Source organism: Pholis gunnellus (genome assembly GCF_910591455.1).
Source record: "Pholis gunnellus genome assembly, chromosome: 21".
NCBI lineage: Eukaryota > Metazoa > Chordata > Actinopteri > Perciformes > Pholidae > Pholis > Pholis gunnellus.
The window spans coordinates 7530652-7547978 of NC_136548.1; the positions used below are offsets into that span (position 1 = coordinate 7530652).

General features: G+C 44.7%; 3 protein-coding genes across 4 annotated transcripts; 1 reads left to right on the plus strand and 2 right to left on the minus strand.

Moving 5' to 3' along the window:
* Window positions 1-19: 19 nt before the first annotated feature.
* Window positions 20-6143, plus strand: dlgap5 (discs, large homolog-associated protein 5). 2 transcript variants are annotated; one of them, XM_079182202.1, is made up of 19 exons: window positions 20-109; window positions 1000-1247; window positions 1338-1525; window positions 1697-1774; window positions 1880-1919; window positions 2019-2099; window positions 2229-2315; window positions 2414-2488; window positions 2623-2660; window positions 2759-3006; window positions 3172-3345; window positions 3441-3529; window positions 3620-3780; window positions 3866-3967; window positions 4090-4339; window positions 4459-5060; window positions 5163-5313; window positions 5682-5725; window positions 5877-6143. In XM_079182202.1, exons 2-19 carry the CDS (start codon window positions 1010-1012, stop codon window positions 5982-5984), a joined length of 2754 nt encoding a protein of 917 aa, XP_079038328.1. In that variant the 5' UTR covers window positions 20-109; window positions 1000-1009; the 3' UTR covers window positions 5985-6143. The 2 variants fall into 2 exon arrangements, with proteins under 2 accessions (XP_079038328.1, XP_079038329.1); XM_079182203.1 differs by having other exon boundaries at window positions 2626-2660.
* A 528-nt stretch (window positions 6144-6671) lies between these two features.
* On the minus strand, window positions 6672-11643 carry rsph10b (radial spoke head 10 homolog B; the record flags this gene model as incomplete). Its single annotated transcript, XM_079182876.1, has 17 exons — window positions 6672-6886; window positions 6991-7090; window positions 7543-7674; window positions 7781-7885; window positions 8084-8232; window positions 8374-8453; window positions 8833-8941; window positions 9061-9250; window positions 9342-9446; window positions 9493-9603; window positions 9741-9917; window positions 10029-10149; window positions 10229-10314; window positions 10386-10559; window positions 10711-10779; window positions 11100-11190; window positions 11276-11643. The coding sequence occupies 17 exons, from the start codon at window positions 11641-11643 to the stop codon at window positions 6672-6674; spliced, it is 2382 nt and encodes a 793-aa protein (XP_079039002.1).
* A 184-nt stretch (window positions 11644-11827) lies between these two features.
* Window positions 11828-17316, minus strand: pms2 (PMS1 homolog 2, mismatch repair system component). Its single transcript, XM_079183047.1, has 15 exons — window positions 17162-17316; window positions 16926-17065; window positions 16620-16706; window positions 16428-16530; window positions 16156-16339; window positions 15409-15576; window positions 15043-15140; window positions 14831-14930; window positions 14552-14636; window positions 14315-14467; window positions 13356-14202; window positions 13091-13258; window positions 12908-13008; window positions 12612-12781; window positions 11828-12191 (listed from the first exon to the last, which is right to left on the minus strand). The coding sequence occupies exons 1-15, from the start codon at window positions 17173-17175 to the stop codon at window positions 12048-12050; spliced, it is 2562 nt and encodes an 853-aa protein (XP_079039173.1). The 5' UTR covers window positions 17176-17316; the 3' UTR covers window positions 11828-12047.
* Window positions 17317-17327: the final 11 nt, after the last annotated feature.

Genomic DNA, 17327 nt, shown 5'->3' on the forward strand with positions numbered 1-17327 from the left:
TGATTGTTGTGTATTTCAGGCTGGACCAGGATTCGTAACTCTTTTTACTGGACACCCAGCAGAGGAAGTTAGTTTTTATAAGTGTTTTTTTTCGGTGGGAGAGAACAAGGTAAGATATATATATGCAATTTTATATTATCTAAGGAGAAAGCTAGGTGTTTCACTGCTTAACAAGGTAACGTTAGCTTAGTTCGACGAAGAGAGTTAATTAGGTGGTGAGCTTGACGGCAAAGTTAGTTGAGTCCCTTTAGCTAACTTTGTTTGGTAACGTGTTAACGTTACGCTTCGCACTAATTCAACGTGTTGCAGTTTTCACGGACATTCTCGTTAACGACGGCTAACGTTAATCACGCGGGCTTTGAGAAGTATTAGCTTAACGTCTGGTTTTGAACGACTGCTTTAAGCTAGTGTTGGGTAGCTAATGTTAGGTAGCTAACGTCATGTTGTTGTGTAACGTTACATTGTCAGGTAAAGGTTTTTCTCATATACACAAAAGGTTACAACGCATTTTCTATCTTCGTCTAATGCCGTTTAGTTTTGGTTGATATAACGACAGTTAACGTTAGTGACTTTTTTAAAAACTTTAATTCGCTAACGTTATTCTAACGTACGGTAAACTGATGACCAACGTAGGTTAAGGACGTGCCAGTGTCACGTTGTAGTTGAGGTATGTAGCTTTACGTTAATGATTCTTGAGAGGGTTAGCTTGCTTCAGGTAAATCCTGATGGGCATGATTTGCCATCATCTTAATGACGATTGTTAACTTAAATTGTAACTCAATTGAGTGATTGTCTAATTCCTATCCAGTTGCGTTGTTATAGCTGACCACAGTTCAAAACAAATGTCAATACGTCTGTCTCTGATTCCTCTTATTTTGTTACATTTTCAGTTCATACTTTTTTGCCAGATGGCATAACTACTAGCACATCCAACATGATGTACCTCTAATTACTATGCCAATAATGGACCATCTTCTGCCCCGCTCCTCTTCACTCCAGATACCTGAACATGGATTCTCAGTTTGCTCACCTGCGCCAGCGGGACACCAGTGTGTCGATGCTGAGGGTGAAAATGTCCCGCAGGAGGTCTCAGTCCCAGAAGGAGAACCGAGAACGCGTCGTGAACACCCGCAGGCAGCTGGCCGAGCTCCCAGAGCTGGAAATGTCTTCCCTGGATGCCTCCATTGCGACGGCCAAAATGTCAACCATTCAGGAGAAGACATTGAACAATACCAAATCTGCTAAAGGTACGTCTGCACTTTACATCGAAGCTACAACTCAAACCTAATAACATGTTCACGTTAAGGCACAGCAATAACCCTCCGTTTTTTTCACAGACGTGGCTGGAGAAGAGAGGTTGAAGCAGCTTGGGCGCTGGAAAGAGCGCAAGGCTCTTGAGAAAGAGAAGGACAAGAGGGAAAGGGAGCGTAAAGGGGTATTCAAGACAGGAATGTATCATCCGAAAGACACCCTTACCATTCCCTCTCTGCCCGTAGTCCCAGCTGCCTCAACCAGAGCAAAGGAGGTAAGGGAGGACTCCTCAATAGACTTGTTTACACTATTTACTGTAAATATCTACCCCACTACTCCTATTAGATACAATGACATGAACTATAACAGAGGTATGGCTCTTTGTGGCATTTACAATCATGAATTACTCCAAATGGTCAACATGTAATTTTTGCTTGTTTTTCAGACAAAGGTGAACACGACTTCATCCCAGAGTTCCAGAGTCACTCGTTCAATGAAGCAGCAGCAGCAGCAAATTGAGAGGGTAATACTCCGTCTAAGATACCTTTCTCATTATGTTCTTATATTAACTTCCATAAAAGTAAAATCTAATATGCACATTGTTTTTCTTTTGACAAAATGTCTACAGCCTCTGAAGAGGCCGGGTCCAAATGCTGTGGCAAAAAAAGGTAAATAAATCTAATGTCCCTTTTTTATTTTAAATGAAGCACAGCGTCTTCTGTGACCCGGTGTATTTTTTTAGATCTGACCTGTTACCCCTCCTACAGCTCAACCTGCTGTGGACCGAAACACCAGGAGCCGGGTCGCTGCGCCAGCTCCGGCTATTTCCAAGATTAAAGTTTCTGCAGGTGAGTAATACGAATAAAATCCCCACACATAACTGGACCTTGAGACCGGCTGTTGTGTTGGTTTCACCCCATCGTGTTCCCTTATTTGCATCTCAATCTGTGTCTCTGTGTCACGCCATCCTAATTAAGTGGAGCCTGTCGTACGAGCTTTGAGGACCAGAGCGGCCAACAGGCCTCCCGTTACAGCGGCTCCTGTGGTGACAGACAAACCGATGGGTAAGTTTACAGATACGCACTGTGCCAGGGCCGCAGTTTAAACCGTTTTTGCCATCGTTTGACAAAACCGCTCTTAATATTCCTCTCCTTACCCTCAGATGTAAGAAACACAAGAAGCAGAGCGTTCGTCCACCACGTGGCCCCCTTTTCTTACAGAGAGAACAACTGTAAAGGTAAATCATTAAATGTGGATAAAGAGCCATTCAATTTAAGATGCTGTTGGATCAGTTTTTACTTTTCCCATGTGACTAATTGCTTTTAACACCTTCCACCTTTTTATGTGCGTCTCTCCTTTTTGAATACGCAGCAGCTTCCAACAACACTGATGAGCCTGTCGTGGCCATGGTGAGCATTTCTTTGAGTTTCTCACACAGTGTGTTAAAGCTGCGACTACATTTTTACCAGTAAAACTTGATTAGTTTGCTGTTTTTGTTGTTGTGTAGGAGACTGAGATGCTGGAGCCAGAGGAAAAACCTTGTCCCCCCAGCCCGGCACCCTGCTCTGACGAGACGAACATGGCGGTGGACCAGGCTCCGACCGACTCTGTCCCGGATGTGGATCCCGTTGAAGCGTCCACCTCTCTATCTTCTTTTGCTCCACAAGGTTTTATATTCCAGGCTCCCACTGGCTTGTCGTCCTTCAAGTTCGAGCCTCTCACTCCTCGCTCAGCAGACGCCTTCCTCACACCGAGGTCTGTCTGTTTTCAGTTTGTAGTTTTTATTAAGATATTTAAAACACTGTAAATATGAAACGACAAGGTACCAGAGATTTTTGTGTGTGCCCTTGATCATTTCTCTGGTTTGAAACGTAGAGTTGTTTCCTATCCCAATGCCATGCTGTTGCTCTTCCTACCTAGCCCCAGCTTCAGTATTCCAGAGGTCCCCGCTTTCAACATTGAGCCTCAGGCTGAGCCAAGTGAACCCTCTCCCCCAAAATCCCCTCGCCGCTCTCCTCCCCACACAGCTCCCACAATGGCCCCTCCCACTCCAGGCAGCCCCCTGGAATCGAATCACGACGTACAATACTTCAGGTGACATCCCTTTTTTAAAAGTATTCCTAGTCATCTATTGTTCAGATTTTCCAATTACTTTTTACAATTGTCTCTTTTTTGTGTGTGTTCTTCAGATCTGAAATTGCCAACGAGACAGACAGACTGATGACTCTGTGTGTCCAATGGGAGTCTAAAGTGGAGGATGAGTCCATCCCAGAAGAGAGTGAGTGTGTCGTGCTGAATATGTGACTGTTTTGTTGTGTCCCTAATTGGAAGAAATGACATTATTTATATTATATTTTTGTGTGTTCAGTGAGAGACCAGATGCGTACAACTGTGGGCCAAGCGAGGCTGTTGATGAAGGAGCGCTTTAAACAGTTTGGCGGTCTGGTGGACGACTGCGAGCTGGTCCGGGGGGAGAAGATCACCACCTGCACTGACCTGCAGGGATTCTGGGACATGGTGTATTACCAGGTGAGTGTCCACAAGAGAGGGACAACACACTGTTCCAGACGCATAAGGAAATGGATTATTATATTTGCTTTGTGCCATTTTTCAGGTCGAGGATGTCCACAAGAAGTTTGACGCTCTAAAAGAAGCAGAGAGCCGCGGCTGGGTGGAGGAGCACAAGCCACCGCCACGACAGAAGAAAGTGGTGAAGGTGACGACTGTTTCTAAATGTATTGTTTTTGTCTCCAAATTGTATAGTTTGCTCTGTTTAGGAGCAAAAAAGTGTCATGACATGGATGTAAAGACTTGATGCCCGTACTGTGCTTTTGACAGAAACCATCGGCTGCACCTGCCAAGCCAACGGGAACTAAAGCGGCGGCCAAGTCTCGCCTGGCGGCTGTGAAAGCGGCCATGAAAGCCAAACAGCAGGCGGCCGAGGCAGAGAAGGCAGCGAGAGATGCTGGCAGTAATGGAGACAACCCCAGCCTGAACTCTGAGGAACCGCAGTCCCAAGCAGAGCCCCAACCGACGGTGGTCTTTGACGGAGGCTTCTTCCAGGTGGAGAGCCCAGCCAAACCATCGGGTGAGAGAAAAATAGCTAATTGCCAAAAGGCCGTGCTTTTCATGCCATTCGTCAGCGTCTGCTTGTGTACGTTTCCCCGCTGGACTAACGATCATGTCGTCATATCGTCGTGTCTGTAGGTTCGGCGAGGAGACCCAGCCGTCTGATTGCTGCCGTGCTGCCTCAGGCCTCTCCGTGCTCCAACTACCTCACCCCTAGAAGAGTCACTCGGCGCTCCCTTGCACTGGCACAGACCCCCGTCCACACTCCTGCCCTCGACCGAACCCCAGCACAAGCACCGAAGTCTCAACGTGGCACTCCGCAGTCATCCCAGAACAGAAAGGACACTGTAAACGTCTCCCTTTGTTTCTCACCTGTCAAGGAAGTGCTTTCAGACGACACCCAGTCCGAGGGAAGCCCTGCGCACCAAGAAATGGTCGCCACGCAGGACAACGCTGCTTCTGCTCCTGAACTGAGCACGCCCGCAACCGTGCGGTCACTTCCATCCATTAATGTCGTCGAGGAGCAAGGCGAACCAGCCGAAGCCGTCGCCCTCCCCCTCTCTCCATGCAAAACAACTCCAACTGTGCCCCAGGCCCCTGAGCCCTCATCATCCCTGAGTTTCACGTTGTCACCCTGTGTGACTCCCAGCCAGCCTCCCATCTCCTCCCCTCCTGCTGCGCAGGGTCTTCTGGAGGCCCACGGGTCTGTGTGTCTTACGCCAGACATGCCGGTTGTTCAGGTAAACACATCTTCGGGCTTCACTAAATGTATTTATTAAAAGGAATATCGGCCTCATAAGATGCCATTTATTGAAATATATGATCCAAACTGTTTATTGTAGGAAATTCCTGGGTTGGACTTTGAGCGTTACCTCCAGCCGTCACAGAGATGCAGCCTGTCGCCGCGGGAGGTTTTGTCCCCCATGGTGGTGGATGTAGAGATGGAGAGTCCAAGTGGTCAGATAGGGGACCTGCTTACTCTGCAAGAACCAGGTATGATTGATGCCCATGGGTCCTGTGCATGCGCACACTGTGTACACCTGTGTTTTATACCGTAACAACACTAATTTATACTAAAACTGCAGCAGACAGGATTTTTTTTTATTGAAATGTGTTTGAAGAAATCAAAACTAGGATTTATATTTAGTAAATTGAGTAGTTCTCTGAGTGCCACTGATGTTTTTCTTTAACTGTCAATCCTCAAATATCAGACCTTCATGCTGCAACTTTCAGAGAAACTGTTTGTGATTGCCTGGTTTATAAGGGAATACCTCACTGGGCTTTCTTCTGGCATGAGCTTGTTTTTAAATTGCACTACTTCCTTCCCTCTCTGTCATGCTCACTTCTCACTGTCACCACAGCACATCCAGCGGTGCGTTCAGCGTTTACTCTTCAGTCACCACAGGTTAAAGTTTTTCCTTTCTTTAAAAAAGTATTTACTTCAAATATTGGCCTTTTTTAAATCCACATTGGACTTAATTATCACTTCTCTATCTTTATTTCAGCCTCATCATTGCTGACTAGTCTTACTGTATTTTTCTTTGTGCGTTTCTCAGTCCCAGACAGCCGACGCTGCCATGCTCCTCTTCACCCCGGACCTGAAGGACCGGATACGGCAGTCTGTCTGTCCAAGTGACCTCATGGTCTTCACACCTCCGCTCTGATGTGTAGCCTAGAGATTCTCTTATGCTTTTAGCTTTTGCATATATTGACTACTTATTTTCGTTGAAAAAAAAAAAAACCTTGAGTGATTATGACTTTTATTTTTAGATGCTTGGAAAATAGTTTTGTTATACAATTAAAGTTCTATTTACAACAAAGTATTGAACAGTAGTTTTCATTTACATCCAAGCGCAAATCAGCAGTACATTCAATGTGTTTTTTATTAGTCACTGTATTTAAAGGCATTGGTTTATTTGACTGTGGATAGAACAGATCCAGAGACGCGTCATCGGGTTTGTCTGCTGCGTCTCGTGTGATTCATCAGCCTCCTGATGCCTCCGCTCTACCTGTAACACAGTACAACACTGAGCCTTACACACGTCTTTGGCACAATAACGTGAGTAAAGGAGCAGTAGTGTGATCTTTGGTGGAGGCAGAGATGATACTGGAATGGAAGCTTCGGGGAGGGAAAGTGATCAGATGCCATCTAGTGGCTGCATTATTAAAGCAACTCATGAAACTGATCGGCTCAAACACACCAGACTATTTCTACACATAAGTCCACGATGCATACAGTAAAGAAATACAATAAAATAAAAGTTTGTTCAATAAGTTTGTCATTTAGATTGTAGAATACTGCGGTTAAATCTTGAGACATACAATGATTACAACATATTCTCTGGGAGTTGCTAGCAATGTGCTACCTGTCTCTTTGCCAGAGCAATAAGTCTCTGGGCCTCTTGGCGTCTCTGGGCCTCTTGGCGGCGCTGCTCCTCCACGTTTCTGGACACCAACTGGTTATGTTCCAAAGCCGGGAAGAAGTGGTGGTTGAAGAATTGATGGATCGTCTGGTTCCAGAGCTCCACTTCACCGTCTTTGGCCTTAGTTCCTCTGGTTAGCTCGCCTTTTTCGTCGCTTCTTTGCTCTAGAGGAAACATGACACATGATATTTTCTACATCGTCACTGCAATGAATATTTAGATTAGTGAGAAAATGAACAAAACAAACCTGCAGACTGAGGTTTCTCAGTGACTTCAGTCTTGACATCTTGTTGACTCGGCACGTCCTGAGCAGTGGATAATTCTGCTGTATCACTTGATCTCCTGGTCTATAATAAGACGCAAATACAATTATTTAGTCTTAAAGCCCAGCTCCCAGCATATTTCATTAATATCAACAGAAGAGGTGTTCTCCAACAAATTACTGATATCACTACTAGATATTTTGATTTATCTTTTCACATAATGGGATGTGTGACTTCTGATACATAACTCATGATGTCAAATCATTGCATAGGTGAGGCCCTAATTGTGAATAAATTTTTTTCCCACATGCTAGATTGCCCGTTGCAACCAACCTCCACCGATGTGGAACCGGAGATTTCAGCAGTGATGGGGGAATTCCCTGGAGCGGCCTCCTGGATAGAAAGAAACTGTATAAAGTTTGTTTCCTCTCGTGCAGGATTCCCAGCTTTACTGGGAATTCCTACAACTAAATCACAGTAATACGGAACAAGTACAGTCTTCACATCCAGTGAGTAAGGGGCTGTTTGTAAATCACCTCAGGTACATCCCTCCTGGCCTCAGCGTCGGGGCTGGATGCTGACTGGCCCTCCTCCAGGCCTTCAGAAACCCGCTGACACTTCACCTCAGCAGAGCCCAGAAGTACCTCGAAAAACTCCAGGAATGTAATCTGAAGCAGAAGAAGCGGGACAACAACAAACGTGATACAGAGAGGGCTAGGAAGACACACACACAAAAAAAAGGGTCAAGTAGATGAATGTCAACTTCAGGCCGACCTCCAGCTCCAGACAGGCGGACAGGTTGCCGGGGTCTCGGCTTTCTGCAGTGATGACCTGCAGTAATCTCGCTGTGGTCAGGTTAGTGTCCAGCAGATGGAGATCCTGGCAGAGGTCACAATAGACTAATCACCACTGTGTCTAAATGAATGTACCGAATGCTGGTTTTATAATGATTTAACTATTTAATCTAGTAACTCAAAATCAACAACATAAACTGCATCCATTTCTTATGTTCAGAAATATAATTATTTAAGAAGGAAGCTAATTTCATGGTAATCTTCGTGTTACAGTCTGTGGCACCTTGAACATCCACAGCAGCTGTCGGCAGGTCATGGTCTGGTCACCTCTGGGGGTTACATTGACTTTGCAGTAAGCCTGGTAAACGTCCCAGCACTTCTTTGAGTAGCTCATAGCCACCACGGCACAGTCTGGCTGCCTGAACAGGAAGCCTGCATCAACACAGCTGCAGTTAATGGGACTATTACTGCATAATATAGCGCTTAAACTATACCTAAAAACTGATAATGACAGTTTGCTCTGTCAACTGATACGTGTATGCACATGAGCCTTTAATATTATACTGTTAGCACCTTTTACGTTCTTAGAATTAGGAAGGATGTTGTCAGTCATCAGTTTAGAAAAGCAGGCTGCCAGAAGGTTGTTTTGTGACCTGTGGAAAAAAAGATGTTTCTCTGCTCAAACTTAGTTACCAAAGGATAAAAAGTTAATCTTTAAAATGTGTGTCCTTGTGTTATTTCTTGCTGGGGTAGTTATTCTGTGTCCCCATGTTGCCTTTTGAGTGAAAAACCTAATTTACAGTTTGAGCAACAGCTGTGCTCTTAAGCTAAATGCTAATGTCAGCATGCCAACATGCTCACAATGACCACCTTACCATGTTCCCCATCTTAGTTTAGCATGTTAGAACATTTTTTAATTAGCAGAAAACACAAGGTACAGGTGAGTCTGATGGGAATGTCATTAGTTTCGCAGGTATTTAGTCCTGAACCAAAGTACTGGACTAATTCATTCTGTCAGAAGTCATTCCTTACACCGCGTCCTGATGGTAGATGTGGTAGGCCACAATCACTAGACAGCTGACGAGCCTATGCAGAAGAATGGAAGTGTAAGGAGAGTGGACCTCAGCTGGCGTAGCATCCTCTGAGACACAAAGTAAAAACATTATGCACTCAAATACTGTAGTTATGAAGCTATCAATGTCCTGCCATGTATATGTAAGGTGGATTAAGTATGTGGGAGAGATTGTGAGGGCCCCTCACCTCTGGTGAAACGGTCAATCTGCGTCAGAGTGATGCCGTGATGGTGGATGTTACAGTCTTTGAGCAGGCGCCAGAACTGCAGGCTGGACAGCAGGAAGGTGTTATCTGGGGAGTGGGCATGGCCAAGTCTGCTGTAGAAACCATAAACAGACCTCAGCTCTGCCACGTGCCTCAGCACCATGAACTCCACCTGTTTATACGTGAGCCAGAGTATCAGGGCAGGAAGTGGGAGAGAAGACAAATATGTTGACGCTGTCGCAGTGTGAAGCGGGGACCCGGACCTTTTTGAGCTCACCGCCGCGCTTTCTCTCTGGGATTTTCTCCAGAAGACGTTCAATTTTCAGAGGCATGACTGTCCTTAAGGTGGACGAACCTGTAACCAGACACTGTTTATTATCACCTCGATGGCAGGCCGAAACCCTTTGAATGCACTGTGGGCGACTTACCAGGCGGAGCGGTGTTACCGTTCAGGATGTGTGCCATCATCTGGTCGTCCACAAGCTCCCCTTCAACAACATGCCCATCCTCAAAAGTGAATTTTGCCTGTGAAACCATATAGTACAGTAACTTTTACACATTCGTGTAACTATATACGTGATGCCATCATCTTCTGCTCTTTTTCACCCTGAATTTAACTGAATTTATTGAATTTTTTGAATGTGTATTGATTATTGATCAACCTTGCCATGTTTTTCATCCCTTCTCCATTCTTCTTCATAGATCGCACCACTAGCGTAGTGAATGGTTCCCTGCCCGTGCCTCTGACCCTGAACGAAATCCCCAGTGTACCGATTGCTCTGGGAATACTGAGATCCATCCGCTCGCCTCATGACCCACGCATGTGTGCCTCGTCCATGCTGCCAGAGGAGAGGGCAAAACACATAAACAGGTTTATCGTTTTAAGCAGCTATCGTCCTTTAATTTGTGCAGTATGGATATACGTTGGTGTCAGTGGCGCACTCTCATACTTGGACTCCATTCTGCCACATCCCAACATACTGCTGTCCCAGTTTCAGCCACCTCATCGTGCCCTCTCCATGTCTCAGGTTGTTCTTCCACTCACCGGAGTAAACGTTTCCAGAGGGGTAGCTGTTGAGACACCGGTGTCACCTTTGGGCAGTTCAAATACCACTCAGGTTACAGAATAGATTCTGTACTCCATACGTACCGCCTTACTCCCCATCCCTCTCTGGTGTTCCTCACCCAATCTCCTTTGTACCAAGAGGTCCTATCCCGGTTATAATACACTGCACCCTAACACAAAGAGAACCAATTACACACAACATGTATAGGGACTATACCTGATATGAATTGGTGGATCCTACCTTGCCGTGCCTCTTGGCCTGATCCCACTGCCCTGTGTAGGACACACCATCTATTGCCCATGTGTAAGTCCCAGTCCCATGTCGTATACCATTGAACACTTCCCCCTTGTAGGAGCTGCCATCTGGCCAAGTGTAGGTGCCCTTGCCCATGGGCATGTTGCACACAAATTCTCCCTGATGGATTAGATATTAAAAACCTTTTAATATTATATTTTGTATGTATATATGTAGGATGTTTTGTACACATGGGCTGTTGTTAAGCACTTTGCTTAATTAAGAAACACCCAATAAGATTTAAGTTCATTGCCGCTATCATAATATATACCTCATATTTCAGTCCGTCTGCTCTTGTGAAGACACCGCGTCCATCCATAAGTCCCTTGGAAAACATCCCCTTCACAAAAACAAAGAAGTGACTGGTTTTATTTCCCCTTATGGAAATAAGAGCATCGAACACACAGTTCCGGTGCATTTTCAGAATATATTTGAAAGTGCATTTTAAGGCATGTCAAATTGACAACATGCATGCCTTTAAAGAAATATATGTTAGAAATGTAATTGCAAATGTTTGAAACATCTCAAATTGACTTTAATAACTTTTTGTTAGGTTCATACACATTTGTAATGTATGTAAATGGTCAATTAACTTACTAAATGCTCAGCACTTGGCTTAAGTATGCACTTACTGTAGTGTTGAATATATTGTCTTAGTACCTCGTAACTATGACCTCCTTCAAAACTAGCCACCCCTTCTCCATGGAGCTGGTCTTCACAGGTCTCCCCTTCATATCTGTCAATGAGACACCAGGTTGTATGTAAACGTCACGCTTCAGGTCACGTGACACTGAACATTACCGTTATGAGGGATGCTTTACCTCTGCATGATTAACCTTAAAAATGTAGGGTTTTCATGAATGTCGTCATCGTCGGGCTGCTCATCCCGCAGGTCTGTTTGGTTCTGTCCCAAATCCCGCAAACAGCCCGCAAACTCTCCTATCTCGCTTTCCTCCGCTGTAAGAGGCAGCTCTGCGGTTCCGCGCGTTTTCTCGTTTTCATCCCGCAGGTCTGTTTGGTTCTGTCCCAAATCCCGCAAACAGCCCGCAAACTCTCCTATCTCGCTTTCCTCCGCTGTATGAGGCAGCTCTGCGTTTCCGCGCGTTTTCTCGTTTTCATGTTTATTGGTTTTTATTGTAGTTTCATTTTCTTTCCCTGTTTCCAATTTTTGCTCCATCTGTGTTTCTCTCTTGTGCCTCTCCATGGTAACGGTAAAGCACGCTCACAACTACGGCAACCTCTATCGGTCAAAAAGGGCAATACAGTGACATCCGCATTACTAACGCAGTACCACTGATTAAACAAAATAGATAACAGATTACTTCCTCTGTCTAAAGTATTTGTAAAATCAATAAAAACATTTTAAAAGAAAATAGATAACAACGTGACATATCATGTTTATTTACCCTATTCATCGGGTGTTAAAATATAAAAAATATATATTTGATCATGCAAAAATAAAAATAGAAATAGAGCATAACAGATATAAAAAACATACCAAACAGTCAATAACAAGCATTTGAACCACACAAAAATACAGTATCTATGATTTGGACCCTTCTGTCAATCAGTGCAACACCCCAGTTATATGAAGCACATGTAAAGTGGTCAGTCTTGTGAGATGAGGTCCAGGTTGGCGAGGTGTCTCATGGTGGGCCTGCCGTGAGGACAGTTCCATGGATGGTCAATCTCCCCCATGTGGACCAGGAGCTTCTTCATCTCACCGACACTCAGAGCAGTGCCAATCATCACCTGGAGATGGATGTCAACAAAACAATAGATGATGTGTCCGGAAAATAGTAACGCTATTAAATTGGTCGACGACAAAACAGTTGGTGTTATCGTAGCTATTTAAAAAGTACCATCACAGAGTTTTTAAACTACATATCACAAATACACCTGACACTACTTACAATACTTGACGTTTTAAATGTGTGGGTTTTATATATATTTAATCTTCCATGCAGCCATTTCTTTCCAGTGCAGTGCTACGCTGTTCAAAAGTTTCTGGAGATATGCACACGTCTACTTTTTTCTTTCAAATTAACAATATCATTGCGATGGCAATTTAATTAACAGCACGCACTAAATTCATAAGTCTGTGTTACATTACAACACCATAACTCCCAATACTTGTCTCAAGTGTCTTGTTTATCATCGGCATGAACTCACAGATTTTCGACAAGCTCGGGAGGCAAACATCTGCCTGACGCGAGACGGCCGACACATGACCCCTGGGCTGTCACTCAACATGAAGATCAGCTCTTCGATGTCGGCTGGGCCAAATGTCCAGTTTTTACTGGTGGGCAGAGATACCAGCTTAACCCTCTCCATCACCTGAGCTGCAGTCACAAAAAAATAAAAGTTGGTTTAGTGTGCGTAATCATCAAAGTGGGAACGACGGGTTTTGAACTTGAGATAAAAATCACGATTAATTACTCGCATGTATAACAGTTAAATGTTCATACCGTCCTCGTCGACAAGAAATTCAAAGCCATTCTTTCTGAAAATCTCAATGTTCTCCATGAGGACGTTTTCACTGACAGCGGTGAGGTGAAGCTTCTGAGGGCTGCGAAAACAACAACAGATCAGTAAAGTGGTCATTCGAATGAACGCAAAGCAAACTCCCATCAACCGAGTCAGATTCTCACACGATGAGCTTCTGTCCTTGGAGCACGGTGTGCTGCTGCAGCATCTCAAAGTTGTATTTCTCATCTGTGGCGTGTTGGTCAATCATGAAGATGTCAGAGTTGAGTTTGGTGATAATGAAGCCCAGGTTGAACTGGCCGATGATCTCCATCTCTTTGAACTTGTCTTTACTGTGGGGATAGAAGATTATTTTTTTTTACTGTCATGGAAAGAACACTTTAATATTGGAAAGCTCAGCAGTAGTTCTTGATGGGAGTAAAAACCCACCTGATCTCTTTCTTGAGCTCATCCTCCGCGCTCTGGTTTTCTCCGGGGTTGATTTTGGCCCTGAAGCGTCGATAGAGCAGATCCTCCCCGGCCCTCTGTTTCTGCAGGTCCTGTAGCCTCCTCACCTTCCCCGCCAGCTCCTGTAAAGAGAACTGGAGGGGCGCCGTCCTCTTCTGTAGGCACACCGGAGCATCCACTGTCGGGGAGGATCTCGAAGAAGTGTCGGACTTGTGTTCAGCTGGGGAGCGCGGCTTCTCCGTCCTGGCCCTCTTGGCATCCGGGCTCGCAGCACGGTCCTCGTTGGAAGTGCACGGCTCCGGCTGTACCTCCGGGTGCTCAGGAGCAGTGTGACTAGTCGCCGGCGTTTCTTCCAAGGCTTCTATTTTTACGCCGTCAGTCGGTTCAGGGGAACAGACCTCCGGGCCGGAACACTGGATATCTGGTGTTGCCACCGTGGCGTCACAATCCGACAAGGCGCTGTCTTTTTCAGAGTCCGTGCCGCTGCACGACATCCTTCCGTACCTGAACCCATCGAGCACCGACTCTCCCACTGCGGAGCGTTTAGCTAGATCGCCTGCGGGTTTCGAAGGCGATGTTACAGGAGGTTTGACGGTGTCCTTAAAAAAAGACTGCAGTGTTTTCTGCGTCGGGCCACTGTTGGCAGCTTTTGCCGCACTTGACTTGTCCCCAGAATTGGAGCTGTGATGACTTGAAAAAGCAGCTTTTAAGCCGGCCAGGTTTATTGACAACTTTGAGCTCCGAGATACTGGTTCCATGTCCTCTCCGGGTTCTGGCATGTTCTCATTAGACGGGACGACAGGACAGATTTCGGATGCAGACTTTGTATCTAGAGACAAGTGACAGACAAACAGTCAAAGTAAAAGCACTGGAAAATCTCTCAATTATATTACTTTCAACATAAACATCGTTTCTATGCAGGCTAAATGTCATGTTCTTACTGGTTCTGGGTACGAGTGTATAGTTCAGGCTGATCTTGTTGACTCCAGCCTCATACATGTTGATGAGAGAGGTCTTTAGAATAGCCAGCAGGAGTTTCTCCTGCTGAAGGAAGATCTGCCGTTTGTCCGGGGTTACGTTCACGTCCACGCACTCTGAAATAACGCCACAGAAAACGCTCAGGTGGGACAGAAAGTCAGTAGCGGGTTTCAGAAATGACTTTTCAGCGATTGTCTTACCAGAGGCAACGGCTATGTTCAAGGCGACAAATGGATATTGATGTCTGTTGTACATGTGGTACACTTCATTCACAAGTTTGGTCACCTGAAAATTGGGGGAAAAAAGTTGTAATAATAGAGAACATGTCTTTGTAGGAGAGGTTATAATGTTTTGATCAATAAAAACTTAAAGTGGCCTTATATTAGCTCACAACGAGATAATAGTGTGTTCAAAACCATTTTGAATGTTGGCATACTGCTTATAAATAATGAAATGGGGAGACTTAAAACTTGAATTACCTTCAGAAGATCACAAGGCCGGTTGTTAATGAAAAAGAACTGCCTGTCAGTAGCACTTCTCCCGACACCGTGGTCTCCTCGTGACACGAACCCCGCCATGCTGCCAAAACAGAGTTCTCAATTAGAGAAACGGCCTTTTTTTTTTTTTTTTTTTTTTTTTTTTGCAGAGAAGGGAAGAGAAAACTTACTGTACATGCAATGGTGTCACTCACCAAAAAAGCTGCTGAGGTAGATCTGCATCTTTGAGTCCATATTCTTCAATAATATTTTCTGCGGGAGACACTTGCTGAAAAGGTATAAGACTCTGCAGCTGCAGCACACACAAGAACAAATGAAATATTTAGCCAATAATAATAATAATAATGTTTGAAGAACTGAAGAACTACACAGTTCCTGTAAGGGATCTGGCTTACTGGCTTTAATACCAGTTAGACTCAGTAAATAAACTCAACAATGAACATGAAGATTGAAGTTTTATTTAGTTCTAAGCAGCGTCTTAAAGAGCAGTAATGTGGTCAAACTGACGCCTTCTGCAGATTGTAAATAAACAGCGTAGTCAAGAAAACCGATGTTCCAACCTGTTTTGGTCCAAATATGGCCCCTATGTTGTCTCTCATACTCTGGCTGCCACTGGTGCTGAGGACTGTGCTGCGCTTTCCCTGCCCATTTTGGTTGGAGCAGGTAATGCGCACTCCTGTAGAGATGACACAGTAGGACTGCAGGACATGTATCATTTTGGCATACTCCTGGAAAAAAAACAGAACAATGAAATATTGGGGACTATAGACAGATGACATAAGCAGGTACTTTAATTAGCCAATGATTGGCTCTAAACTATTTAATTCAATACAAAATGTTATATTGTGTTCTCTCGCCGTTTCTGTTTTTACAGTGTTACATTTCTGCAGACTATTTTCATTTTTAAGTTCATAATGTGCTTCTCCCATCCACATGGCCTTCACTGGGTTCCAGTCTAGAAACTGGTTTGAGATAAAGTAGGCGATCCATCACACCGAACATCTAAATTGTGTTATAATTGAGTTATAATACATTTGAAAGTATGGATTCTAAATCAAAAGTCTTCCAGGTGGTGTGTTCGTGTGCTGGTCAGACAATCAGACATCCAGAGACTGGTGCTGCCCTGAGTTTACTTTCACCAACAGTTTCATTTACAACCAATATTGTCAGAAAATCTCAGAGAAGGATGCTGGTCACACTCACACTGAAATGTTCAACATCTGAGTTTCCATGTGTAAATGTATGTGATTTGTGGTCCCATAGACTAAAGTATACAGAAACATAAGAATGATCCTTAAACGACTGACCTTCTTTATGTTGCGTTGGAACTCCTTGTGTCGAACAGCCAGGGTGTAGAAGAGCTGCTGCAGGCTGACTGTGGTGCCTTGCTGCCGGGGATGGGGAGACCGCTGCACTAAGTGGCCTTTGTGGTCAAACACCAGCTTGGTCCCCACTTGGCTGGACTCGTGGCATGTCACCACGCTCAGGCCACTGAAGCAGGGGGGTCGGAGGGAATCTTTAGATGACGAGGATCAACAGGTGTTCGTGCCAATAGAATGCGGCCGTTTAAGCGTTTTACCTCAGAGCACATAAAGAGCTGAGGGCCTCTCCTCTGAAGCCAAATGTCTCCACACGGATGAGATCAGAGAAATCCCTCAGCTTTGACGTGTGATGCTTCAATGCTGCGGAACAGGAGGAGGTTTTTACTTAACCATGAAGATGAGGCAGACTTTAACTAACACGGAACGGGATAAACAACACCGACACTTACTCAGTCCTTCAAAGTTGGCCTCCTCTACCCCTTTGCCATTGTCCGACACTTCCACTAGTTCAGCTCCACACTCCTTCAGCCGGACATCTGGGACATGCCACAGAAACATGATATTTGCTGATTCAATATCTCTTATTGTACTGGACTGTGAAAGATGGACACCATGTACTTTTGACACAGACAGCATTCACAAATGTAGCTTCCTACTGAGTGATAGGTGGGCAATCGAAAGCTCCAGAACCACGTGTCAGCTTTTCAAAAGAGACAGATTAAAGACTGTACGATATGGCATGCATCAATCCTTACCAACGTTAGTAGCCCCTGCATCAATGCTGTTTTCCACCAGCTCTTTGACTGCAGTGGCCAAAGTCAGTACCACCTGTCCTGAGCAGATTTGATGCACTGAGTGCTTGTCAATGGCCTTGATGGCTCCTGCAGGTTCAGAGCTGTTGAGAAGAAACCCAGTGCTTAGTGACAATGATGCATAGCCTAAATGTATCCTGCTGCAACAGATTTATACATGAACTTAACTTAAAACTTACCAAGCATCGGACATCTTCAAGGACTGAAAAGCTTCAGGAAGAATTCATTCAAATTATGACATGTGACTTAATCTGAAACAGAGAAAAGGAAACGACGCTAACTAAAATGTTAGCATTAACGCAAATGTAGCTGGTTTGTTTTCATTAACTGGTCAAATGTGTGCAA